General features: G+C 63.8%; 1 protein-coding gene across 3 annotated transcripts in view; it reads right to left on the bottom strand.

Annotated features, from left to right (window-relative positions):
• Positions 1-1850: 1850 nt before the first annotated feature.
• The window catches only part of NECTIN2 (nectin cell adhesion molecule 2), a 33788-nt gene continuing 10213 nt past the window's right edge, over positions 1851-25425 (bottom strand). The window contains exons 1-9 of one of the 3 annotated variants that reach the window (XM_045001612.1): positions 21410-21646; positions 20783-21133; positions 19876-20169; positions 19415-19532; positions 15350-15498; positions 4748-4892; positions 3244-3307; positions 2995-3078; positions 1851-2457 (exon numbers count right to left, since the gene is read on the bottom strand). In XM_045001612.1, the coding sequence (XP_044857547.1) occupies positions 2275-2457; positions 2995-3078; positions 3244-3307; positions 4748-4892; positions 15350-15498; positions 19415-19532; positions 19876-20169; positions 20783-21071 (1326 nt within the window). In that variant the 5' untranslated portion in view covers positions 21072-21133; positions 21410-21646 and the 3' untranslated portion in view covers positions 1851-2274. Of the gene's footprint in view, positions 2458-2994; positions 3079-3243; positions 3308-4747; positions 4893-12619; positions 13884-15349; positions 15499-19414; positions 19533-19875; positions 20170-20782; positions 21134-21409; positions 21647-25425 lie in introns of those variants that run through there. The other 2 variants (XM_045001610.1, XM_045001611.1) reach the window with 2 other exon arrangements.

Genomic DNA, 25425 nt, shown 5'->3' with positions numbered 1-25425 from the left:
CTGCTAAAACCCCAAACCCAGTCGGTCAGTAGTGGTTCCGAAGGCAGCTGCTAAAACCCCAAACCCAGTCGCTCAGTAGTGGTATCGAAGGCAGCTGCTAAAACCCCAAACCCAGTCGCTCAGTAGTGGTTCCGAAGGCAGCCGCTAAAACCCCAAACCCAGTCGGTCAGTAGTGGTTCTGAAGGCACCAGGGCAGCAGCTAAAGCTCCAGGCCCATTTGCTCAGTAGTGGTTCCGAAGGCACCAGCGCAGCCGCTAAAACCCCAAACCCAGTCGGTCAGTAGTGGTATCAAAGGCACTAATCACCCTGTTCACTCAGGGTGTCTGCAAAGGCACAAAAAGAAGCTGCTAACCCCCCATCTCTAATTTGACACCCGTGTGGAGGGAGAAAGCAGCAGCCTTATTTAGAGACAATCAAGTTAGTAACACAAAAACCCCTTCACATTATCAGATCCCCCATGGAAGGTGGCTGTACAGCAGGGACCGGGACAGGGCTCAGAAGCAGGAGGGAGGAGGAGCTGATGGCAGGGCCCCCAACCCAGCTGGGCTGGGGAGTCCCTGAGGCAGGGATCCTGTCTGGGCCAATGATGAAATTCAAGTAGAGACTCCAGGCTGGGTTGCATCCTCCCCACACTTGCTCCTTGCAATAAATGGCAGCTCCTCGCAGCAGTGAATGGACTGACCCACCGGTGTGTGGACAGGGAACCAGCCCCACAGCGACTCTACTCCCCTACCCCGTCCTGCTAGCAGCAGCAGAAGCAGGGAGCTGCTCCTACAGTAGCTCCAGTCACCCTCATGCCTGGCCAGGGGAAGATGCTGCCTCCCACCCATCATGGCTCAGACACAAGGCAAGGAGAGACCGTTCCCCTGGCATGGAGAGGGGGAGGATGAGTCCTGAGCTTGGGCAAATCCAGACTTCTGGCACTGAGGCCTCCAGACCCCTCTCAGGCCCCAACACCCTGCTTTGCCCCTTAGGCCAGACCCCCAGACCCAGGGCCGCCCAGAGGGGGGGGCAAAGGGGGCAATTTGCCCCGGGCCCCGGGCTCCGCAGGGGCCCCCAAGAGAAGAGCGGAGGCTCCCGCCTCCGCCCCTCTCCTGGAGCCTCGGCGCATCAAGCGCCGAGACTCCGGCCGAGCCCCTGAGCCCCGCCCCAATCCGAGCCGCGTGGTGAGGGGGCGGGGCTGGGAGCTCCAACGGGGCCTGAGCCCCGTCCCGCTCAGAGCGCCGTGGGGAGGGGGCGGGGCAGCTGCCTCCGCTCGGCGTGGAGCTCACAGCCCCGCCCCCTCACCACGCGGCTCTGAGCGGGACGGAGCTCAGGCCCTGCCGGCGACGCGCTCGGTAAGAGGCCGAGGCCGGGGCCGGGGGGAGAAGCGGGGGCCGGGGCCGAGGCTGGGGCCGGGGGGGGAGAAGCGGGGGCCGGGGCCGGGCGGGGGGGGGGGAGAGAAGAGGCGGCCGGGGCCAGGCGGCGGGTGTGGGGGGGGAGACGCGGCGGCCGGGGCCAGGCGGGGGGGGGGCGAAGCGGCGGCCGGGGGGGGGGGGGGGGGAGAAGAAGCGGGACCCGCCGCGGTCGAAGCGCAGCCCGGTCTTCGGCGGTGGGGGGCCCCTTCTGTTCCGGGACCCGCCGCCGAAGTGCCCCGACGGCCCGCGGCGGGAACCCCCCCCCGCCACCGAATTACCGCCGAAGACCAGGCTGCGCTTCGGCGGCGGGTCCCGCTTCGGCGGTAATTCGGCGGCGGGGGGCTCCCGCCGCGGGTCTTCGGGGCACTTTGGCGGCGGGTCCCGGAACGGAAGGGCCCCCCGCCACCGAAGACCCCGGGCCCCCGGAATCCTCTGGGCGGCCCTGCCCAGACCTGCTGAGGGCAGGACAGGAGCCCAGCTGGGTTGGTGAGCCAGGCACCAGTGTCAGTCCAGGGAGCTGTGGGCAGAGCCAGGTGTCTCAAGGGGGCCCCCTGTGTCCAACTGGGTGGGGCAATCTCAGACATACATGGCTCAGGGAGCAGTGGGGGTGAGGCAGGGAGCTGTACAGCTGTCCGGAGAGCCATGTGTCTCTCCGCGACTGGGGATCCCAGGGAGTGGTGGGGGTGGGGACTAAGATTTCAAGGGCCCATTGGGATCATCTAGCCTGATGTCCCATATAACAGGCCAGAGAACTTCCCCAAAACCCTAGGGAGCACCTAGGTTGGGGTCTCAAGTACAGGGCCGGGGGAGCCGCAGGGAGTGGGGAAGGGAGCTGTCTGTCTATCCAGGGAGACACGTGTCCATTTGTGCCAGGCTGTCAGACGTACAAGGCCCGGGACATAATGAATCCCTGCTCAGGGGCACCCTCCCCAGAGGCGAAGGACAGGGCATCATAGATTGGGTTAATCTGGTCCAGGTATTCGTCCTCCAGGCTGAGCCCCCTGGTTGCCGCTGGCTCCTTGTCCTCCAGCGTAGGCAGCTCATGGTACCGCGGTAGGTCCTGCAAGATGGATGGATGGACAGATGGGGTGGGCAGCAGGGTCACCGACCCCTAAGGGATCCTCTGGGCTCACAGACAGATGGATGGACTAGTGGGTTAGAGCAGTGGGGGCTGGGAGCCAGGACTCCTGGGTTTTATGCTCAGCTATGGGCGGGAAGTGGAGTCTAGTGGGTTAGAGTAGAGGGGCTGGAAGCTAGGACTCCGGGGTTCTATCCCTGACTTTTGGAGGAGAGTGGGGTCTTGTGGTTAGAGCAGGGGTTGGGGGTGTCTGGGATCCAGGATTCCTGGATTCTCTCCCTGGCACTGGGAGGGGAGTGGGGTCTGGTGGGTCAGAGCAGTGGGGGCTGTGAGCCAGAACTCCTGGGTTCTGTCCCCAGCTCTGAAAGGGGAGAGGGATGTTTTGGTTAGAGCTGGGGCAGAGATTCCCAGAGGAGTTTCCAGTCCGACCTGGTTGTTCTTGTCAGGGGTAATCCTAGTTGAGAGGATTGGGCACCTGACTCCCCTCCCCAAGACCCTGCACCCTGTCCCAGTAATTACCGGCTCTGTGGGATCTGCTGCAATGCTGGGCTCGAAGTAGGCGGCTTTCAGTGGGATGTTCTCAGCCTCGGGGGGATTAGAGACCTGGAATGAACCAGACACATTGAACCAGGCCAGAGCCAGCAGTGTGCTGGGCTGCTCATCCGAGCCGGGGAGAGAACCCAGGAGTCCTGCCTCCCAGCCCCCACCCTGCTCCCCGCTAGATACATCCCCCCTGCTCCCTGGAGGTAGCAGAGATGTGGCACCTACCCCCTCAGGGTCCTCAATCTTCTTCTGGGGCGGGGGCGGCTTGTAGGCTGGAGGCCCATCCAGGCTGGGGGGTGGGGGAGACGGAGGCAGAGGGGTTAGTGTGGGTCAGGGCAGGGAGGGGAAAGCATGTCCCTGAACCCCTTCCCAAATTTCCTTCCTGACCCTCATCACCCTTCCCCCACACTGACCCCCTCCCCTTCCTCACTTCCACCCCCTCTCCTCCTCCACCCCTCAGAACTCCCAAACCCCCCTATACCTCTGACTCCCAGATTCCATCCCCCAAGCTCTGATTCTCGGACACTCTCCGAGCCCCCTCCCCTGATCTTCCTGCCCAAACCCCAACTCCTGTACCCCCAGACATCACCCTTTTCCCCAACCCCTACACCCCCAGACATTGCCCTGTTCCCTGAACCCCAATCCCTGCACCCCCAGACACTGCCCTGTTCCCTGAACCCCAACCCCTGCACCCCAGACCCTCCTCTGTTCGCCGAATGCCGACCCCTCGGTCCCCATTTTGCCCTGTTCCCTGACCCCAGCACCCCCAGACACTGCCCTGTTCCCTGAACCCCAAACCCTATGTCCCCAGACACCACCCTGTTTGCCGAGCCCCAACCCCTGTGCCCACAGATACTGCCCTGTTCCCCAAACCCTGCACCCCCAGACACCATGTTCCCTGAACCCCCAAACCCTGACCCCTGCACCCCCATACACCACCATGTTCCCTGAACCCTCAAACCCTGACTCCTGCACCCCCAGAAACCATTGTGTTCCCCGAACCCTCAAACCCTGACCCCTGCACCCTCAGAAATCACCGTGTTCCCCAAACCCTCAAACCCTGACCCCTGCACCCCCAGAAACCATCGTGTTCCCCAAACTCTCAAACCCTGACCCCTGCACCCCCAGACACTGCCCTGTTCCCCAAACCCTCAAACCCTGACCCCTGCACCCTCAGAAATCACCGTGTTCCCCAAACCCTCAAACCCTGACCTCTGCACCCCCAGACACTGCCCTGTTCCCCAAACCCTGACCCCTGTACCTCCAGACACCACTATGTTCCCCTCAAACCCCAACCCCTGCACCCCCAAACACTGCCCTGTTCCCCAAACCCTGACCCCTGCACCCCCAGAAACCATCATGTTCCCCAAACTCTCAAACCCTGACCCCTGTACCTCCAGACACCACTATGTTCCCCTCAAACCCCAACCCCTGCGCCTACAGATACTGCCCTGTTCCCCAAACCCTGCACCCCCAGACACCATGTTCCCTGAACCCTCAAACCCTGACTCCTGCACCCCCAGACACTGCCCTGTTCCCCGAACCCTCAAACCCTGACCCCTGCACCTCCAGACACCACTATGTTCCCCTCTAACCCCAACCCCTGCACCCCCAAACACTGCCCTGTTCCCCAAACCCTGACCCCTGCACCCCCAGACCCACCCTGTTCCCCAAACCCCAACCCCTGCACCCCAGGCCCGCCCTGCTCGCCGAGCCCCGAGTCGCTCACTCCTCGTTGTCCTGCTCTGTGCGATTTTTCTGCTGCTGGCGGAAAATCAGGACCCCAGTGGCCACCACAGCCACGGCCACGATGGCAGCAATGATGCCGCCGATGATGCCCCCCGTGGTGCCCGCGCCAGCCATGTTGGGCTGGGCTAGGAGAGAAAGGAAGAGGGAGTGTGAGCGGGGGGGGGGGGGGCTGTCACTCCCCTGGCCTCTATGTGGCCCCCCAGGGCGTCCCATGGGCATGAAGGAACCTTCCTCAGGATCCTGCATCCCCTCCACAGCCCCAGCATCACAGACCTGCCCCTGACCTCACCCACCCTCCAGTGCCCCCCAGCCCCCCTCCCTCAGGCCAGCCCCTGTCCCCCTCCCAGCCCTAACCCCTGACCCATTGGGCCAGGCACCCCCAGCCCCCAGGGTCCCAGCTGCTCACTCTGGCCCCGCCCTCAGGAGCCCACCAGGTGGCGCTGCCGGGCCGCACTATCCAGTCTGTGGGCCCAGCACCAGGCGCTGGACCAGGTGGGACCTCCCCAAAGGAGCTGACCCCCCCTCCCCCCCCAGCCCCGCTACACTGAGTGTGGCTGCCGGGGGCGGGGGAGGAGGGGTTCATTGCATGAGCGTGATGGGCTGGGAACAGGCTTCTACCCTCGCCGTGGGGACTCCTGGGTCCCATTCCCAGCTCTGAGAAGGGAGTGGGGTCTAGTGGGTTAGAGGGGGGGCGGGGCTGGGTGCCAGGACTCCTGGGTTCTGTTCCTGAGCACAAGGCTTGGGGGGGTGCAGAACCCCCCCACCTCCCAGTTCTCCAGCCTGCAAACTCCCCTTCCCGCTGCTCTCCAGGGAGAACCCAGAATTACACACAGGCCCATGCATTATGCACAAGCAGCTGGGAGCGCCGGCTGCTTTGCCGCAACTCAGCCAGGCCGTTTCATTTTGTTGGGGGGGGGGCAGTGGGGGGGGAGGCTTTCAAGTTGCCATGTTGCAGAAACCCCCGTGGAGCCAGGCATCTCAGAGCCAGGAGGGCCAGGCTGGCCTGGGCCTGGCCTCACCCCATCCAGCAACCCTGCGTCAGGCTCCCTTAGTGAGACGTCCCCAAAGGCTGCCCCGGAAACCCTGCCATTATGGGGGTCCCTGGCCATGGGGAAGCCCCTCAATTCTCACCAGGTGAGAGCTGACATGACCCAAGGCAGAGGGTTTAACCGGCACTTGTAACTCGAACTCTGCCAGCTCCTAGGGCTGCCCAGGGCGGTTTATGTCAGTGGAGTCTCCTCCTCTGCCGGGGAGGGTAGGTAGAGCGTAAGCAACAGGGCTGGGTCTCAGGACTCCTGGGTGCTGTTCCCAGCTGGCGCTGACTCCCTGGCTAACCTTGGTCCAGTCCCCGCCTCTCTCGGAAGCCAGTTCTCAGCTGGGAAATGGGGTAAGAGCTCTGCTGTCTTCCCGACTTCGAGCAGGAACGATTCAGTACCCAGCCGGACGGGGAGCCCCCGTCTGAGCTGGGATCTGTGCAGTGCCTGGCACCACGTGAGGCCCCCACACTTGCGCCTCTCGAGCCTCCCACAACACACGTCAGTAAGAACAACACTCTCCCCACGTTACAGACAGTGGCCGAGATTTCCAAAAGGGCCTGGTAATTTTGGGCCCCCACCTCAACACCCCTGAAAAAGGAGCCTGGTTTTTCACAGGGCAGATGCTCAGTACTTAGCACCTCTCCCCTCCCAGAGCCAGGATAGAACCCAGGAGTCCTGGCTCCCAGCCCCCTTCCCGGCTCTAACCACTAGCCCCCACTCCTGAGGGCACAGCCAGGTCTCTGCTGAGACACTGGGGGGGGGGGGGGGAGGCCTTTGGTGCCTGTGCCGGGATGGCAGCAGGTGACTCATGGGATCCCAAACCCATCAGCTCTCCCCGGGGGAGGGGCCGTCTCAGCGTTCCCCCTCCCCCGCCGCTGACGTGGGGGGAATCGGAGCCAAGTTTCACTGTGTGCAGATGAAATACCAAAGCAATGAAACACGCACCCAGGGCCCCCCATCGCCTCCTCCCATCGCCAGGGCTGGGAATGCAGCAGTCCCCTTATCTTATCTCGCCGCCTCCCCCGTGGGAACAAAGTCCGACTCCCTTGGCGCGCAGCCAGCCCCCCCACAGCTCCCATCCCCCCCACTTGCAGACAAGCACTGGTTCTTCCCCCCCCAAGCATCAGTGCGCCCCCCCCCATGGGCTCCAAACTGGTGTTTACGTGACCCCAGACTCAGCACCCCCCTGCGTGGCCATGCACAGCTGCAGATGGACTGGTGAACTGCAGGTTTCACCCTCAGCCTTGGGGTGTGCCCAGCTCTCATCCGCCCCTCAGCCCCTGCCCCCACGGGTGCCATGGGCCTGGGACCCCACCTCCCTCCTGGGCTCTGGGGCCAAGACCACCCCCAGCTGAGACCCCCAGTCCCCTCCTGGGCTGTGGGGCCCCAAGACTCCCCCAGCTGAGAACCCCCAGCTCCCCCTGGGCTGTGGGGCCCCAAGACTCCCCCAGCTGAGACCCCCAGTCCCCTCCTGGGCTGTGGGGCCCCAAGACTCCCCCAGCTGAGACCCCCCAGCTCCCTCCTGGGCTGTGGGGCCCCAAGACTCCCCCAGCTGAGACCCCCAGTCCCCTCCTGGGCTGTGGGGCCCCAAGACTCCCCCAGCTGAGACCTCCAACTTTGCAAACCCCAGTCCCCCAGCTCCCCGACCCTGAGATTCAGGGATCAGAGGACACTTCCTTGAGGGGCACATTACCAGAGTCCACAGGCACTGGGCAGGGAGGGTGATAGGATGCCAGGCTAGTGACCCTCTCCTAAAGGGAAGGCAGGATTGTCCAATGGTTAGGCCCTTGCCCAGGAGCCCAGAGTTCCATCCCCTGCTCCCCCCGCCAGCCTTCATGTCCCTTAGGGTGGGCCCATGGGGCAAAGGCCCGGCAGGGGTGAGGCTGCAGGGGGCTCGCGCTCTGTGTGGGGACAGCCGCTGCGGGAGGAGCGGGACAGCAAAGCGCGTTTCCTCCCCGGCTGCGCAGCACGAGGTGGGAGCTGGCTGGACAGTTTCTCCCACCCTCCCCTCTCTTGGCAGGAAACAGCCAGGGTGGGAGGGGAGGGAAATGGTGTTTCCCTAGAAATGTTTTGATGAAACCGAAACAGGACACCAGGCTCCGGCTTGGTGCTTCCCCCTCTGCATAAACAGAAAAACAAACTTGTCCGTGTGACTCCGCAGTTACAGTCACTGGGGAAGAGCCCAGGCGGGACAGGAATTCGCTCCTGGTCAGCCCCACCTGCGCTTGCTACAGGTGGATCCAAAGGCTCCACACATTACTGAACCATCTGCTGATCCTTCAGCAGCTGAGCAATTGCTACAGGCAGCTGCAGAATCCAACAGCTCCCTGCTAACTCCACAACCCCTGGGAGAGATGGGCCACGGTGGGGGGATGCCCCATAACCCCCAGCTCCCGGGGTCACGGGCTGATGGGAGGGGAGGGGCTCGGCTTGCGCACTTTACAAAAGGGAAGTTGTAGCCTGCGGTTTTTTGGAAGAAACGCTACACGACATGGAGTGCGACCCCTACAGGCTCAGACAGATGCCAGAGAGAGGTCACAGAGCAGGAGCCCCCCGCGCCAGGCGCTGCACACACACAGGTGGGCTACACGTGTCTCTAACCTCCAGGCATCCTCCCCTTGCCGTTGAGCCCTGGAAAATCCCCACTTCTCCCTGCAGTCCCACTTCTCCGCCAGGAATAAACATGGGCTATTTATACACCACACTAGTCCGCAGCTCAGGAGAGCTGCAGAGAGGAAGTCACAGGACTTCCAGGAACGGGCAGAGACGGGGATGGCGTCACCCACCGGTGCTTGAGGACTCGCCCTTTCACTTCTGCCTTCACCCCAAGGGATTCCCCTTGGGCTGCAGAGAGCGGCAGGCAGGGAGCTGAGCACAGTCCCGGCACCTGACTGCCATTCCCCCTGCCCTACAGCAACCCCCTGCCTAGCATGCACCCCACCCCCCAGAGACCCCCTGCCTAGCATGCACCCCACCCCAACCCCCTGCCTAGCATGCACCCCCTACCAACCCCCCAGAGACCCCCTGCCTAGCATGCACCCCCTACCAACCCCCCAGAGACCTCCTGCCTAGCATGCACTCCACCAACCCCAGAGACCCCCTGCCTAGCTAGCACCCTACCAACCCCACAGAGACCCCCTGCCTAGCATGCACTCCACCAACCCCAGAGACCCCCTGCCTAGCCAGCACCCTACCAACCCCACAGAGACCCCCTGCCTAGCATGCACTCCACCAGCCCCCCAGAGACCCCCTGCCTAGCATGCACCCTCCAACCCCAGAGACCCCCTGCCTAGCATGCACCCCACCCCTACCCCCTGCCTAGCATGCACCCCCTACCAACCCCCCAGAGACCCCCTGCCTAGCATGCACTCCACCAACCCGAGACCCCCTGCCTAGCATGCACCCTCCAACCCCAGAGACCCCCTGCCTAGCATGCACCCCACCCCAACCCCCTGCCTAGCATGCACCCCCTACCAACCCCCCAGAGACCCCCTGCCTAGCATGCACTCCACCAACCCCAGAGACCCCCCTGCCTAGCCAGCACCCTACCAACCCCACAGAGACCCCCTGCCTAGCATGCACTCCACCAACCCCAGAGACCCCCTGCCTAGCCAGCACCCTACCAACCCCACAGAGACCCCCTGCCTAGCATGCACTCCACCAACCCCACAGAGGCCCCCTGCCTAGCATGCACCCCACCCCACCCCCCTGCCTAGCATGCACCCCCTACCAACCCCCCAGAGACCCCCTGCCTAGCATGCACCCCCCAACCCCAGAGACCCCCTGCCTAGCATGCACTCCACCAACCCCACAGAGGCCCCCTGCAAGCAAGCACCCCTCCTGTTGTCATGACCTCATCCCACACAAAGTCCCCTACCTGGCATATACTCCATCCCTGCACCCTGCCTGGCATGCCCTCCCCCAGCCTGCACCCACCCCACAGGCTGTGACCAGCCCATCCCCCCAGATCTAGAGCCCAGCCCAGGGCTGGGAGAGGGGCAGGTGCTATTTTTAGCTCAGGCAGCTTCAGCCTCAGCTCCCCAGGGCCGGTCCCCTGCAGGGATTGGGGGGCTGCACTCATGTAAAAGGGGAATGGCCCCAGTACGGCTGCTGTTACCCTTCAGCTCCCAGCCCTTGGGAGGGCTTCAGTTAATTGGTCTTTAGGCACCTACAAAAGCTGCCCTCAGCCCCCCGCCCCATTCTACCCTTGGGGCTGCAGCCGGGCGAGACAGGTGTCCCAGCCCCCTGCTGTGAGTCAGCAAGACTGAGGCTCCTGCGGGGGGTGGGGTCCCTGTCTGCCCCAACCCCTGGCTTAGCCAAGGGGACGTCAGGCAGGAGATTCCCAGGGGATGAAAGGAAGCGACTTGGAACTCGCTGCTACCAGACATGGGGAGTCACCCAGGGAAAACACCAGCAGCTTCTGGCAAGGTACTAACCCCCCTATACACCCCGGGGCGGGTGTGACACCGATCTCTGGGAGGGTCAGGATGAGACCTGCCTGAGGGGTGGGGGGAGTGGCCAGTCACCACCCTGCAGGGTTCTCGCACCTCCCCTCTGACACAGCACCAGATGGGAGACAGGACGCTGGGCTAGATGGGCCCTCAGCCTCAGCCCAAAGGCAGCAGCTCGGACCCTGGGCTGGGGGGCAGGTCCCAGGCCTTTCCAGTGCTGTGGGAACTGTCTCTTCAAAGCCGGAGCTGCCAGGTCAGGACCAGGTCAGCCAAAAACCAACCGCAGAACTGCTGAACTGACACCACAAGCTCCCAAGGGACATGGGGGCTGGAGGGGGGCTGCCCCAGGCCTGCAAAGCCGTGCGAGAGCAGCATGGGGGGTGGGGGGGACAGGTCCCACAACAGATCACAGAGCCCGTGTCTCCCCAGCTCCTCCAGCCTGGGTGGGCGGCACTCGCCGCCCAGGTCACAAAGCATTAGGGGGATCCCGGCAGTGGGGGAGGGGGGTGGCAGCGGGAGGGGGGCAGCAGAGAATTAGGGAGGGATCCTCAAACGGAGGAGTGTGGGGAGGAGCCCCAATACAGAACCCAGGAGAGCAAGCCAGTCTGGGGGCCCCTTACTGGTGTCCCGGCTCCCCCACCCCTGACACCTGGCCCCAGCTCCTCTGCTCGAACCATAAACCACATTTCACACCTGAGCGGATGCTGCTTGTGGTGACGCAGGCCTGAAACCACAGACACCTGCAGCGACACCCACAGGCCTCCCCAGTTCCCCAGGGTGGGCCCAGTCCCCAGCCAGAGGCAATGGGCCCCCAGGCCGACCCTTCCCCCGTCAGACGAGCTCCCGCCCGGCCCAGACTCTAGGAAGGCACAACAGGGAGCCGGGCACAAGACAAACGGCAGAATGAGTGCGGTGCTGACAGAGCCGGGCGACCCCCAGAGCCGGCCACCGACCTGGCTACCACCAATAAAACGGGCACTTCTCGGGTTTCCCAACCGCCCCACAGCAGGCTGGGTTTGGGAAGCAGGTCCCACTGGCGCTTCCCGTCGGCCCAGACACTGCGTGGGAGCTGTGGGGGGTCTGATGTTCCCACCCCTCCCCCTGGGGGGGGATTTTTTGTTTTGTGTTGATTAAAAAGGAAATTTCTGTGACCGCACAACGAAAAGCACCAGCTGTTTCAGTTGGAAAGTTTGGGTTTTTTCTTGCCCACAGAAGTCGTTTCTGGCCATTTCTAGATGGTTGGTGATTCGCTGTCCCCATATACACCCCCCCCCCCGCTTCTTTACCCCTCCAGCACAATACCCCATAGACACCCCTCATCCTGCTAACAATGCATTTCCAGTGTGCCCCCGGCCGGCTCCCTCCCACGCCCACCCTGCAGTAAGGCACGCGCCCTCCCCCACTCACCTCCTGTATGAGCCCCCAGCACACCTGCCTTGGCCCCGCACCCCCCCAGCACCCCTGCCTTGGCACCGCACCCCCCCAGCACCCCCGCCTTGCCACTGCACCCCCCCAGCACCCCCGCCTTGCCACCGCACCCCCCCAGCACACCCTGCAGTAAGGCACGTGCCCTCCCCCACTCACCTCCTCTATGAGCCCCCAGCACACCTGCCATGGCACCGTGACCCCCCCAGCACACCCGCCTTGGCACTGCACCCCCCCAGCACGCCCGCCTTGGCCCCGCACCCCCCCAGCACCCCCGCCTTGCCACTGCACCCCCCAGCACGCCCGCCTTGGCCCCGCACCCCACCAGCACGCCCGCCTTGGCACCGCGCCCCCCCAGCACACCCTGCAGTAAGGCACGCGCCCTCCCCCACTCACCTCCTCTATGAGCCCCCAGCACACCTGCCTTGCCACTGCACCCCCCAGCACGCCTGCCTTGGCACCGCACCCCCCCAGCACCCCCGCCTTGGCACCACGCCCCCCCAGCACCCCCGCCTTGCCACTGCACCCCCCCAGCACCCCCACCTTGGCACCGCACCCCCCCAGCACACCCTGCAGTAAGGCACGTGCCCTCCCCCACTCACCTCCTGTATGAGCCCCCAGCACACCTGCCTTGGCACCGTGCCCCCCCAGCACGCCCGCCTTGGCACCGCGCCCCCCCAGCACGCCCGCCTTGGCCCCGCGCCCCCCCAGCACGCCCACCTTGGCACCGCACCCCCCCAGCACGCCCGCCTTGGCCCCGCGCCCCCCCCAGCACGCCCGCCTTGGCCCCGCACACACCTGCCTTTATGCACATGACCCCCCCAATAACGCAGACTCTTCCCCTCACCACCTGCGCAGCCCTTGGTGCTGCGCCCCACCCCCATCAACACTCTTTTCAGCCCCCGTCCCGCCCAGCAATGAGAAGAGACAGGGCTGGGCCTGGGCTCCAAGGAGACTTTATTACACACAAAATGGAGACAGACGGTGACGGTGCCATAGCAACCAGTACACTGGGAACATAACCGCTCTCGGGGGCTCGGGATATTTACACCGGGGGGGGCGGAGTAGCTGGCACCGTAAGACACAGCGGGGGGACAGCGGGGGGACGGGGAGAACAGTGCAGGGAGGGGTGTAAGCAGTGTGTGTCACAGACACTGGCAGACAATGGAGCAGCAGCACTCGCTAGGCCAGGTCACCGACATAGGGTGCGCCTCGAGGAAGCCCCCCAAACGGGGAGGGAATCACACCCACTCTCCCGCTCTCATTCCAGGTGGCGCAGAATCAGGCAAATCACATCCTGAATCCAGGGAGCTGCAGGGGTCCCCTTTTAAAGGGGGAGGGTCTGTGTTCCCCCATCCCCCACCCCCTGGCTCAGGAACTACTGTATTGTACAAAACCCAAGGCATCAGCACGAACCTTCCTGCCCCCCTCCCCAGCACTCCAGGGTCCCCCGCCCCATGTGTTCACCTAGAGCACAGCGTCCGCATCCCAGCACATGGGTGTCAACGGAGCCTTTCCCCCAACACAAGGGCGCATCTCCCCCCACCTGGCCAGGCAGCCGAGACCCGCCTACTGCCTGGGGCTGGCGGGATCACGAGTCAGGAGTCCAGCATCCATGGCCCCCCAGCAGCCTGTCGCCCCCTGGAAGTTTCCGCAGCCCCCTGAGTTAATCCGTCTCTGCTCCCCAGACTCTCTCATCCTCGCCTGCGAGGGGTTCACCCGCCATTGTCTCGGCTCCCTCCAGGGCAGGGCGGTCACACGTAGACAGCCGTCTTGGAGATGATGGACCCGTCGTGCTGTGACTCCATGTCGTCGTCCTCGTAGCCGCTCGGAGCGCCCTGCCCGGGGTGGGCGCTGAGCCGCACCATGGGCCCCACCTCGTCAAGCCGCTCCTCCTCCTCCTCGTGCCGCTGGCCGGGGTAGCTGTAGGGGCCGGGCCACTCCCCGGGGGCCCCCTCACCCGGCGTGGCCCTGAGGGGCCGGTCCAGCTCCGAGTTGGGGCGGTAGATTAAGTTGGGGGGCGGAGCAGCCCCATTGCCAAAGACGCGGGTGGTGGGGTCATAGGCACCCTTGACAGGGGGTCGGGCGCGACGCCGGCGGAGCAGGAAGAATACCAGAGCCCCGAGCAGGGCGAGGGCCAGGATACCCCCGACGAGACCCCCAGCAACGGCTCCGGCGCTGCTCTGCAGCATCATGGGGTGCTCTGGAGTAGAGAAAAGATGGGGGCAGGGGGTCACTCTCCAAGCTTCGGGGGAGGGGGTGTTGCTCGCCACGTGCCGCTGGGCAGAAGAGCCGCGGATGGAGCCATTGGGGGTGAGGGGGAGGGTCGTGGCGACCCCTTTGTCATCTGAGGCGGCGCTTCCATGCAGAGCCGGGTCCTCCTGGGGCCAAGACGGGGTCTCCCCTCCCTTCCCCACTCTGCCCAGTGTCCACAAACTCACACCCTGCCCAAGCCCACAATGCACCTGGGCCCCTGCATGCCCATCCCCCACAATGCACCTGGCTGTTGGCACATGCCCCACCCCCACCCCACCTGGCTGTTGGCACACACCAAGCCCCCATCCCCCTCTCCATAATGCAACCGGCGGTTGGCACATGCCTCACCCTCTGCTCCCCCCTGCATCTGGCTAATGGCACATCCCCCATCTCCTGCCCCACAATGCACCTGGTTAGCGATATATGCCACACACACACTCCCCCACAATGCACCTGGTTTGCCCTGCCCTCCCACAATGCACTTGGGTATTAACTGTCCCCCCTTGACCCCATGCTAACGCTCACACATGCTGCATGGCCCACAAAGCCTGGCTGCTGCAGGAGCCTCGCACCTGGGTGCAAATCCTCAGGGCAGATAATTATTTGGCACAGGACAGTCACAGGCATCCCCATCCCCGCAATGCTGCCCAGTCACCACCAGAGCAGTAACAGCGGGAGGGGCCAGGAACAGGACCCAGGAGTCCTGACGCCAGCCCAGCCCAGCCCCCAGCTTAATCTACGAGACCCTGCCTCCCACCCCTAGGAACCAGAGAGAGAACCCAGGAGTCCTGAGGCCAGCCTCGCCCCGACTCATTGGGGGAGATTACCCCAGCTCCCGGGCTGTGGGACCCCTGAGGAGGTGAGGGAGTGGGGAGAAGAGCCTGCAGCTTCCCGCAGGGGTGTGGGAGAGCCCACCACACCCCCAGAAAAGACCATGAGGTGTAACACGTTCCCCAAGCAGCTTCCACCCGTTAAGCAGGGTCTTTGCACCCCCTCGCAGCCCCTCCTTCGCTCACAGGGCATGGGCTCAAGCAGGAACCAGAGCAATGCCGTGGGGAGAGGGGATGAAGCAGGGGTGAAGGGGGGGGCATTTGCAGGGACACCTTCTCCCCCACAGGATGGGCCCCTTCGCCTCCCAGGGCATGACAGAGACACCCTTCCCGCACTCCTGGGAGCCCCACGCCCTGGAACTTCCCCAATATCCCCGCATGAGACCCCGCCACCTTCCCCTGGCAGCCCCCCACCCCCTGGCGCACAGACCCCCCCCCAGCCCTGGACAAGCCTCCCACCCCCACCCTGAGCTCCTCCAGCCCTTTGAACAGACCCTGGACCCAGATCACACACCAGTCACCCTGCTGGGGGAGGGGACACCGCCCATTCTCAGCCACCGGGGAAGGACCCCCGCACACTCACCTCGCACCAGGACGGTCTGCTCGACCCGTGTCGTCCCCACACTATTAGTGACCTGGCAGATGAAGGTCGTGTTCACCGCCACATCCACTGACTGCACCACCAGCCGGTCGCCCTGTACCTGCACCGTGGAGGGCAGTGACCCACTGGGGCTGGGGGAAGGGAGGGGAGGGGAGAGACTGGTTAGAGACCAGGGCAGGGGGTCTGACTCCCAGCATACCCACCCCACATCCTTCTCAGACCTGGGGTTTGTCCTGGCTCCCAGCCCCCTCCCATGCTCTACGTACTAGACCCCACTTCCCTCCCAGAGCCGGGGACAGAACCCACCCCCCAGCCCCCCCCCCCCCCCCAGCCACCACTCCCCTCCCAGAGCTGGGATAGAACCCAGGAGTCCTGGCTCCCAGCCCCCCAGCCACCACTCCCCTCCCAGAGCTGGGATAGAACCCAGGAGTCCTGGCTCCCAGCCCCCCCCAGCCACCACTCCCCTCCCAGAGCTGGGATAGAACCCAGGAGTCCTGGCTCCCAGCCCCCCTCCCCCGCTCTAACCCACCAGCCCCCACTCCCCTGCCAGAGCTGGGATAGAACCCAGGAGTCCTGGCTCCCAGCCCCGCCCCCCCACCAGCCCCCACTCCCCTCCCAGAGCTGGGAGAGAACCCAGGAGTCCTGGCTCCCAGCCCCCCCTCCCCCGCTCTAACCCACCAGCCCCCACTCCCCTCCCAGAGCTGGGATAGAACCCAGGAGTCCTGGCTCCCAGCCCCGCCCCCCCACCAGCCCCCACTCCCCTCCCACAGCTGGGATAGAACCCAGGAGTCCTGGCTCCCAGCCCCCCCTCCCCCGCTCTAACCCACCAGCCCCCACTCCCCTCCCAGAGCTGGGATAGAACCCAGGAGTCCTGGCTCCCAGCCCTGCCACCCCACCAGCCCCCACTCCCCTCCCAGAGCTGGGACAGAACCCTGGAGTCCTGGCTCCCAGCCCCCCCTCCCCCGCTCTAACCCACCAGCCCCCACTCCCCTCCCAGAGCTGGGATAGAACCTAGGAGTCCTGGCTCCCAGCCCCGCCCCCCCACCAGCCCCCACTCCCCTCCCAGAGCTGGGATAGAACCCAGGAGTCCTGGCTCCCAGCCCCCCCTCCCCCGCTCTAACCCACCAGCCCCCACTCCCCTCCCAGAGCTGGGATAGAACCCAGGAGTCCTGGCTCCCAGCCGCCCCACCCCCTGCTCTAGCCATTTGACTCCTCCAGGTGTGCATTCAAAGCAAGAACAACCCCTAAGATACTTGCTGCCATCACACCATGAGGAGCAGGGGGCAGAGGGAGACCCAGGGGGCGGTGCGCAGCCACTGGCACAACAGTTCTGAGCTCTGTGCCAGGGGCTAGGTGGGGCCCCCCAGATAACCCCTCTGATGGGCTGCCAGGCACTGACCCCCACCCCAGCCACTCTCCCTTCAGCCCGGCCTCCGAGTGACCCAGCAGCTGGGTGCCCTGACCTAGCAGTGGCTGGGGGGGGGGGGGGGGTGTCGAGTGCAGCTGTTCCTCCCGGGGGGGGGGAGATGAACTGGTTCAGACCCATCAGCTTCCCAGGCCTCGAAGAAGCAGGGACAGAAAGAGACAGCCCCCTCCCAGCCAGCCGAGACTTCCACAGGGACGGGACAGGCCAGCCCAGGGTGAGGGGCCCGCCCACAGACACTGCCAGCGCCCCTTGCTAGCCTGGCGCTACCCAGCAGAAAAGGACCTGAGGCCTCTCACAACCTAGAAAAACAGGTTTGCGAGCTGGTTTAGGTTTTCATTTCCTCCTCCCGATGGGAGCAGCACCGTGACCCAGGACCTGCCACCCCACCTTTCAATGTAATCCCTTTGGACCCTGGACCATCCCTTCTTCCACGACGGGGGCAGAACCCAGGAGTCCTGGCTCCCAGCCCCCTCCCCTCCCAGAGCCGGGGAGAGAACCCAGGAGTCCTGGCTCCCAGCCCCCCTGCTCTAACCCGCTAGACCCCATTCCCCCCCCCCGCCCCCCCAGAGCCGGGGAGAGAACCCAGGAGTCCTGGCTCCCAGCCCCCCTGCTCTAACCCGTTAGACCCCACTCCCCCACCCCCCCAGAGCCAGGGAGAGAACCCAGGAGTCCTGGCTCCCAGCCCCCCTGCTCTGACCCGCTAGACCCCACTCCCCTCCCCCCGAGCCAAGGACAGAACCCAGGAGTCCTGGCTCCCAGCCCCCCTGCTCTGACCCGCTAGACCCCACTCCCTTCACAGAGCCAAGGACAGAACCCAGGAGTCCTGGCTCCCAGCCCCCCTGCTCTCACCCGCTAGGCACCACTCCCCCCCCCCCCCCGAGCCAGGGAGAGAACCCAGGAGTCCTGGCTCCCAGCCCCCCTGCTCTGACCCGCTAGACCCCACTCCCTTCACAGAGCCAAGGACAGAACCCAGGAGTCCTGGCTCCCAGCCCCTCTGCTCTAATCCGCTAGGCTCCACTCGCCTCCCAGAGCCAGGGAGAGAACCCAGGAGTCCTGGCTCCCAGCCCCCCTGCTCTAACCCGTTAGACCCCACTCCCCCGCCCCAGAGCCAGGGAGAGAACCCAGGAGTCCTGGCTCCCAGCCCCCCTGGTCTAACCCACCAGACCCCACTCCCCTCCCAGAGCCAGGGAGAGAACCCAGGAGTCCTGGCTCCCAGCCCCCCTGCTCTAACCCACCAGACCCCACTCCCCTCCCAGAGCCGGGAGAGAACCCAGGAGTCCTGGCTCCCAGCCCCCCTGCTCTCACCCGTTAGACCCCACTGCCCCCGTCCCCCCCCCGAGCCAGGGAGAGAACCCAGGAGTCCTGGCTCCCAGCCCCCCTGCTCTGACCCGATAGACCCCACTCCCTTCACAGAGCCAAGGACAGAACCCAGGAGTCCTGGCTCCCAGCCCCCCTGCTCTAACCCGCTAGACCCCACTCCCCTCCCCCCGAGCCAAGGACAGAACCCAGGAGTCCTGGCTCCCAGCCCCCCTGCTCTAACCCGCTAGACCCCACTCCGCAGAGCCAAGGACAGAACCCAGGAGTCCTGGCTCCCAGCCTAAGTTCCCTCCGAGCTGTGCAGCCACGCAGCACCCTATTAAGCACTGTGCAGGTGCTCATTGCTGCAGCGGGGAGAGATTCCTCTCCCCCAGCCCTGGACCCAACCCAGCCCTGCCTCAGACCTGCTGTGGCTGAGGGAGACGCACCGCTCCCCCGGTCCCAACCCAGTCCCAGCTCGTGCCACGGCTGTGGGAAAGGCACCCCGCTCCCCCAAGCCCAGGTGCTGCTGCAGGGAGAGAGGGCTGGGGGGAGTCCTCTCTCCTTGCCGTAGCCCCAGGGCAGCCTGCACCCCAAACCCCTCATCCTCGGCCCCACCCCAGAGCCTGCCCCCCCAGCTGGAGACTTCACCTCCCCCAGCCCTGAGCCCACTCCCATAACTCTGAACCCCTCAGCCCCACCCTCACACGAATTTTGTTATGTACCATACACCAATATGGAGGTGATGTGTCACACATCCCCTCCATATCTGTGTACATAACAAAATTCATTCCACACATGGGTGGGAAAAATTAGAGGGAACACTGCCTTCCAGCCCCTCTGCTCTAATCCGCTAGGCTCCACTCGCCTCCCAGAGCCAGGGAGAGAACCCAGGAGTCCTGGCTCCCAGCCCCCCTGCTCTAACCCGTTAGACCCCACTCCCCCGCCCCAGAGCCAGGGAGAGAACCCAGGAGTCCTGGCTCCCAGCCCCCCTGCTCTAACCCACCAGACCCCACTCCCCTCCCAGAGCCAGGGAGAGAACCCAGGAGTCCTGGCCCCCAGCCCCCCTGCTCTAACCCACCAGACCCCACTCCCCTCCCAGAGCCAGGGAGAGAACCCAGGAGTCCTGGCTCCCAGCCCCTCTGCTCTAATCCGCTAGGCTCCACTCGCCTCCCAGAGCCAGGGAGAGAACCCAGGAGTCCTGGCTCCCAGCCCCCCTGCTCTAACCCACCAGACCCCAATCTAGGAGTCGGCCAGTGTGTTTGGGGGGTGGGGGGGGTCTAACAGCAGCATCTCCTCCCCCATGGGCCTGTGCAGGGACTCACGTGCTCCAGGAGTAATGGGTGGGTTTGGGGTTCCCTTTGGCGGCGCATCTCAGCACGGCCTCACTCCGGCTCACGTACCAGTTGTCATCATAGCCATCAATAGTGACTTGTGGCGGGTCTGTGGAGAGAGCAGAGGGGTCGGTCAGACTCTGCCAGCTGCCTTTGGGGCCCAAGCTATGCCTGCCCCACAGCCATGGAAAGAACCCAGGAGTCCTGGCTCCCAGCCCCTCCCCCCACTCTATCCCGCTAGACACCACTCCCCCACCAGGGACAGGGAGAGAACCCAGGAGTCCTGGCTCCCAGCCTCCCCTGCTCTAACCACCAGCCCCCACTCCCCTCCCAGAGCTGGGAGAGAACCCAGGAGTCCTGGCTCCCAGCTCCCCCACACCTCCAACCCACCAGCCCGCACTCCCCTCCCAGAGCTGGGGATGGGATCCAGGAGCCCTGGCCCCATCACTCACACAGCACAGACAGCGTGACAGGGATGTTCTCCGGCACAGCCAGTGTCCTCTGGCTGATGACGCAGGTGATTTGCTGCTGGTCTAACGCCGCCGTGGGCACCATGTTGAACTGGCTGGTGACGGTGACGGTGCCGTCTCCGTTGGTCACCTCGGAGGCATTGTAGATGCCGGGGAGGTTGGCGATCCACTTGATGTGGGCGGGGGGTTTGCCGTTGGCTGAGGTGCAGACAGCCACCGGGATCGTGGTGTTACCCACCACCACCTTCCGCGACTCTGCCGTGTTGGTGGGCCTGGCTGGGGGAACCAGAAGGCAGGGTTAGCCAGCGGGGTTCCCCAGACTCCTCCAGCCAAGATCGGGGGCCCCATCGCACCGGGCGCTGCACAGAGATTGGACTGGGACAAGCTCCATGGGAGCTGAACCAGGAGTCTCGAGTCCGAGCCCCCCCGCCCGACCCTCCTAGCCACGATCCCGTCCCTGAAAATCCCTTTCCCGCCTCGGTAGCCATGCCTTATGATACTTTCCCCATCGTTAATTAAAGCAATTAGCACAGGCAGTTCTGCCCACGTCAGACACAGGTATGAGGAGGCCCGAGGCACCGATTTCACCACTTCCCCTGCCCTGGGAGCAGCACAGGCTGCATCTGATCCCAGGGGCATCCTCACAGACCATTCACTGAGAAGATGGGACCCGCAGGCCAAACCGTCAGCCCCATACGCCCTTCCCCAGATCAGAGCCCGCGCCCCCTAGAGGGGAAGGCCTGTATCTCATCCCCTCCTCCCCCAGCCAGTCCCCTGCCTGGGGCGGGATTGGCACACCCTAGAGGGGAAGGACCCCATGTGCCATTCCCCCCCACAACCAGTTCCCCATCTTGGGCGCCCCCAGGGCCAGACCCCGTGCACCCCTCACCCAGGATGCTGAGCGTGGTGACCCCGTCCTCGTTGCCATGAGGGTAGGTGGCGAATTCACAGACGTAGGTCCCCTCGTCACTCATGCGCAAGGGCTGGATGATCAGCGTGGCGTCCTGCAGGGAGACGTTCAGAAACCGGATCCTGCCGCTGTTGTCCAAGGGGAAGTTGGGCTTGTGGTCCGGGAGGTAGACAGCCACGTTCTGCTTCTTGCTGCCCATCTCCTTCATCCAGGTAACCTGGCTGACCTTGATGTCGGGGCTGGAGGCGGGGAAGAGGCACTGCAGCATGGCCTCATCGCCCACGTAGCCCGTGACCTCATTCCGGACCTTCACCCGCTGGGTCAGCACCACTGGGTGGGGGGAGAGAGAGCCAGTTAGCGGGGGGGAGGGAATGGCCTACTCCAGCCGCTGGACCCAACGCCGCTCCCAGAGCTGGGATGGAACTCAGGAGTCTCCTCTCCCAGACCCTCCTGATCTGACCCACTGGACCCCACTCCCCTCCCAGAGAGAGAAACGAGGACTCCTGGCTCCCTTGGCCATCTGTCTGTCCGACGTGCCATTGTATTCCGACACGGACACACACACGTTCTAGCCACACCCCCACACCTGCATGCACCGATACACACCTGTCCAACGCTCTCACACAAAGGCTTCCTCCCTTCAGCTGAAGTCGTGCCAGCTCTCTGGGTGTCCTGGGACGGGTTTGGGTTTGCCCCAGAGCTGCAGCTTATCTCCTTGCGCCTGTCCTGACACCCGTTCCCAGAGCAGACAGCAGTACGAGGCCTGCCAGCCACCACCTCCCTCACACACACCCCGTCCCAGACCACTGCAAGACTTAGAATACCCCATGCATAGGAAAAGCCGTGCCTCCCCCCCCCGCCCCGCTGCTCCCAGATGGGGATTCCCCCTTGGTAGACTCTCACACACAGCCCCACCTATCCTCCGAGAGATCACGGCTCCCGCCCCAACCGGGCCCACAACCTCACGGGAACTAACCAACACCTTGTACTACAGCCGTGTGCCAGACCCAGGCCTGGTGCCGTCAGTGGCAGCAGCTCCCTGCTGGCCCCGGGGGGAGGAAACAAACTGCTAATAAATGCTTCATACCTCAGAAAACCTGTTACTCACCAGACACAGCTGGTAAATGACTCACCACCATCACATAGTGAGTTGGCAGCAAAGCTATGAATGGAACCCAGGAGTCCTAGCTCCCAGCCCCGTTCTAACCACTAGACATGACTCCCCTCCCAGAGCAGGGCACAGACCCCCGAGCCCTGGCTCCCAGCCCCCTGCTCTAAGCACCAGACCCCACTCCCCTCCCAGAGCCCAGGAGAGAACCTAGGAGTCCTGGCTCCCAGCCCCCCTGCTCTAACCACTAGACCCCACCAGAGCTGGGGACAGAGCCCAGGAGTCCTGACTCCCAGTCCAGCCCCATTAATGACTGGCCCATTCTCCTCCTCCAGCAGAGCTGTGAGCCGGTGTCCATCCAGGCTGGGGGCACTCAGAGCGTGGTATCTGGGCAGGGATTTGGGGGACATGGATGCAAATCCAACACACACACACACAGGCCGCATATCCCCTGCAGCCCAGTTCTCCCAGCATTTCCAGGCTGCTGGGTAAGGTGTCAGCTCCTCTGCTTCACAGACAATAACCTATTGTCCCTGCCACAGCAGCCTTCCTGTTTGGCTGGGAGGACATGGGACACTGTTTCCGCGCACACACGCGCACACACACACACCCAATGCAGAAAAGGGAAAGCAACGTGCCTGGGTCAGCAGGGAGTAAAGGACAGAGAGATCAGAGCTAGGGAAGCTCCCACTCCCTGAACAGGGACGGGGAAAGAATTGGTCATACTTTAATCACTGTGGCTGGCCTGACTCAGCACACCACAGCCTGGATAGAACCCAGGAGTCCTGAGTCCCAGCCCCCTCCCCCCCGGCTCTAACCACTAGACCCCACCCCCCCTCCCAGCACCCCTCTCTCAGGCTGGCTGTGGGAGCCACTCGCAACTCCCTCCCTCCGCTAGCTCAGCCAAACCATAACATTTTGGGCTGCAATTTCCCCTCTTCAGCCCCTTCAAAGAGAACTCGCATTGTGGGTTGGGGCTCAGGACACCTGGGTTCACTTCCCCAGCCCTGCTGCTAGCTCCCCGTGTGACCAGGGCCAGTCCCTGTGGCTCCCAGAACCTCACTTCCCAGCTGTAACATGGGGAGATGATTCTGCCTTGGGCCACTTCGACTGCGAACATTTTGGGCCAAGGATTGCGCCTAGCTATGTGTCTGCCCAGCACCGAGCCTCATTGGGGGCCCTTCCGATCTCTGCCAAGGGGGGCAGCACCAGGCACAATGGGGGGCCCCCAAACTCAGCCAGGGGGGGCTAACACCCAGCACAATAGAGGTCCCTGATCTCTACTTGGGGGGCTGAACAGCATCCGGCACAATGGGGGGGACCCATTTCGATCACAGCTGGTGGGAGCCAGTACAGCACCCAACACAGCTGGAACCCCCCCCCCCCCCCACCAGAATCATGCCCAGTCCCTCCACTGCATTTCGGCTGGGAGGGCCAGGTCTGTGCAGCACCCGGCGCGGCAGGGGGAGTGGGGCCCCTTAGCCCTGTGGAAAAACAAACCCTAATTGCACCATCTCTGTGCTCCACTAAGATCAGTTTGAGAAACGAGAGAGGAAAAAGGCTCCAGGCAGATTTTTTGCCTGATGATTTTGCTGCAGAAGAAAAGGCTTTTTTTGTTCCCAGTCAGCTAAGGGATCTTTGCAAGAGAGAAAGAGGCACACAGAGGACACATGGCCAATGGGACAGACACACAGATAGTTTAAAAATAGCCATAGCTGGTGAGGGACTAGCCTGGCAAACACTCCCACCCCCAAGCCCCTCTCCGCTCCGCCCCGGCTTTCAGAGCCCTCTCTTAGGATTCGTCCCTCTGTAGGACGATTATCCCAGTGAGCCGGGCACGCAGACCCCCTGCCCGTAATGGGAAGCGACAGAGCCATCTCGAGCTGCGCGCCACAGTCAGTCTAATTCGAAGAGCGTGAATGAAGCGGCCCCTAATTTAATAAGAAACCAGATCAAGCGTGAGGCGGGAGCATTAAAAATTCAGTTTTACATGAGGGGGAAAACAAAAACCTGAAACCGAAAAGGAGGCAGCAGAGGGTAATTGCAGAGCTGCATTATCTCCTCCAGTGCTCGGGGAAGCTCCCAGAGACCCCGACTGAGCTGAGATCAACCTGGACTTAGCAGGGGCTTGGTTAACCCCTTTTTCCTGGCTTTATAACTACAGTCCCTAACCCAAACCTCCCTCTCTCTTCCCTTCTCAAGTCTACGTTGCTAAACAGCACTGTTGTGTTGCTATTAAATGCCCCCCCTCCCCGAGGGGGATCTCAGCGCCAGGCAAGACAGCCCTGTATAAGCAGCCCCCATGCCCCACCCCAGAAGCAGCCGCATCTCAGCACAGCAGGTACAAGGTAAAGGCAAGCAGCTGGTATTGCCAGCCATGCCCACGCCCCCAAACTGTGGTGGCAAGAGACACCTGTTCCTCATCAGGAACATTTGGGGAGGATGAAGTGAACAGAGAAGGGGGACCAGGACTGTCTCTGATTTTCCCTCTCCCTGCAGGAACGGGGCCTCCAGCTGAGTCAACAGGATCAGACAGCAGCAGCCCCAGCAGCTGCATGCACCCGCAGTGGGCGAGCCAGGGAGGGGGCTAGCAGCTCGCTGCAGAGCTCTGTGGACCGCAGCACGGGGACGGCTCACTAGCAGCTCGGCTCCAGCAGCAGGAAGAGGCAGGTTACATATAAAAGGCCCCTTCCCACTGGGCAGTTCAGGCACTGGGGGGGCCGTCTTGGCCAACCAGGGGGAGGGGGACTGACAAGGCCCTGAAGTTCTGGGTGTTCAGCAGGGGCGTGGGGTGGGACAGCAGCCAGATGGAAACAGGCATTGGGAAGAGAGGATGACAAGAGACACCCATGCATAGGTGGGGGAGGCGGCACTCCAGCCATTGTTAGGGGCTGGGAGCCAGGACTCCTGGGTTCTACCCCCACCTCTGGGAGGGGAGTTGGGTCTAGAGGTTGGAGCAGGGGGGCTGGGAGCCAGGACTCCTGGGTTCTACCCCCTACCTCTGGGAGGGGAGTTGGGTCTAGTGGTTGGAGCAGGGGGGCTGGGAGCCAGGACTCCTGGGTTCCCTCCCTGCCTCTGGGAGGAGCAGGGGCCCAATAGCTCTAGCTACAAGAATGGATAGGGGCCCACTGTTAACTAGTTTGCCCTCCTGGCTGGCCTCACACGGCAGGTCAGACAAGATATTCACAACAGTCCCTTCTGGCTTGGACGATCTATGAATAACCCAGGCCAGGGAACGACACACAGCGACTCATCCTCTGCAGCCGAGCGTTAACACAGGGATGACACTAACGCGCACTGAGGCCCTCAGGTCTGCGGGGCAGGGACTGTCTCATCATGTGTCTCTCCCCCCAAATGCAGCCTCTCGGCACTACTGCAGAGGGTGAGCAGCCCACACAGGCCCCGACACAGAAGCCCTTCACATCCCCAGCTCTGCCAGGATGCAGGGAACCAAACACGAGACTTGCAGCGTCCGTGGGCTGGCAGGAGGCAGTTCCCTGGCCACCAACTGTCT

The sequence above is a fragment of the Mauremys mutica genome, unplaced genomic scaffold (assembly GCF_020497125.1).
Source record: "Mauremys mutica isolate MM-2020 ecotype Southern unplaced genomic scaffold, ASM2049712v1 Super-Scaffold_339, whole genome shotgun sequence".
NCBI classification, from domain to species: Eukaryota; Metazoa; Chordata; order Testudines; family Geoemydidae; genus Mauremys; species Mauremys mutica.
The sequence above is the reverse complement of the archived record's forward strand: the minus strand, read 5'-3'. Positions and strand labels throughout refer to the sequence as shown.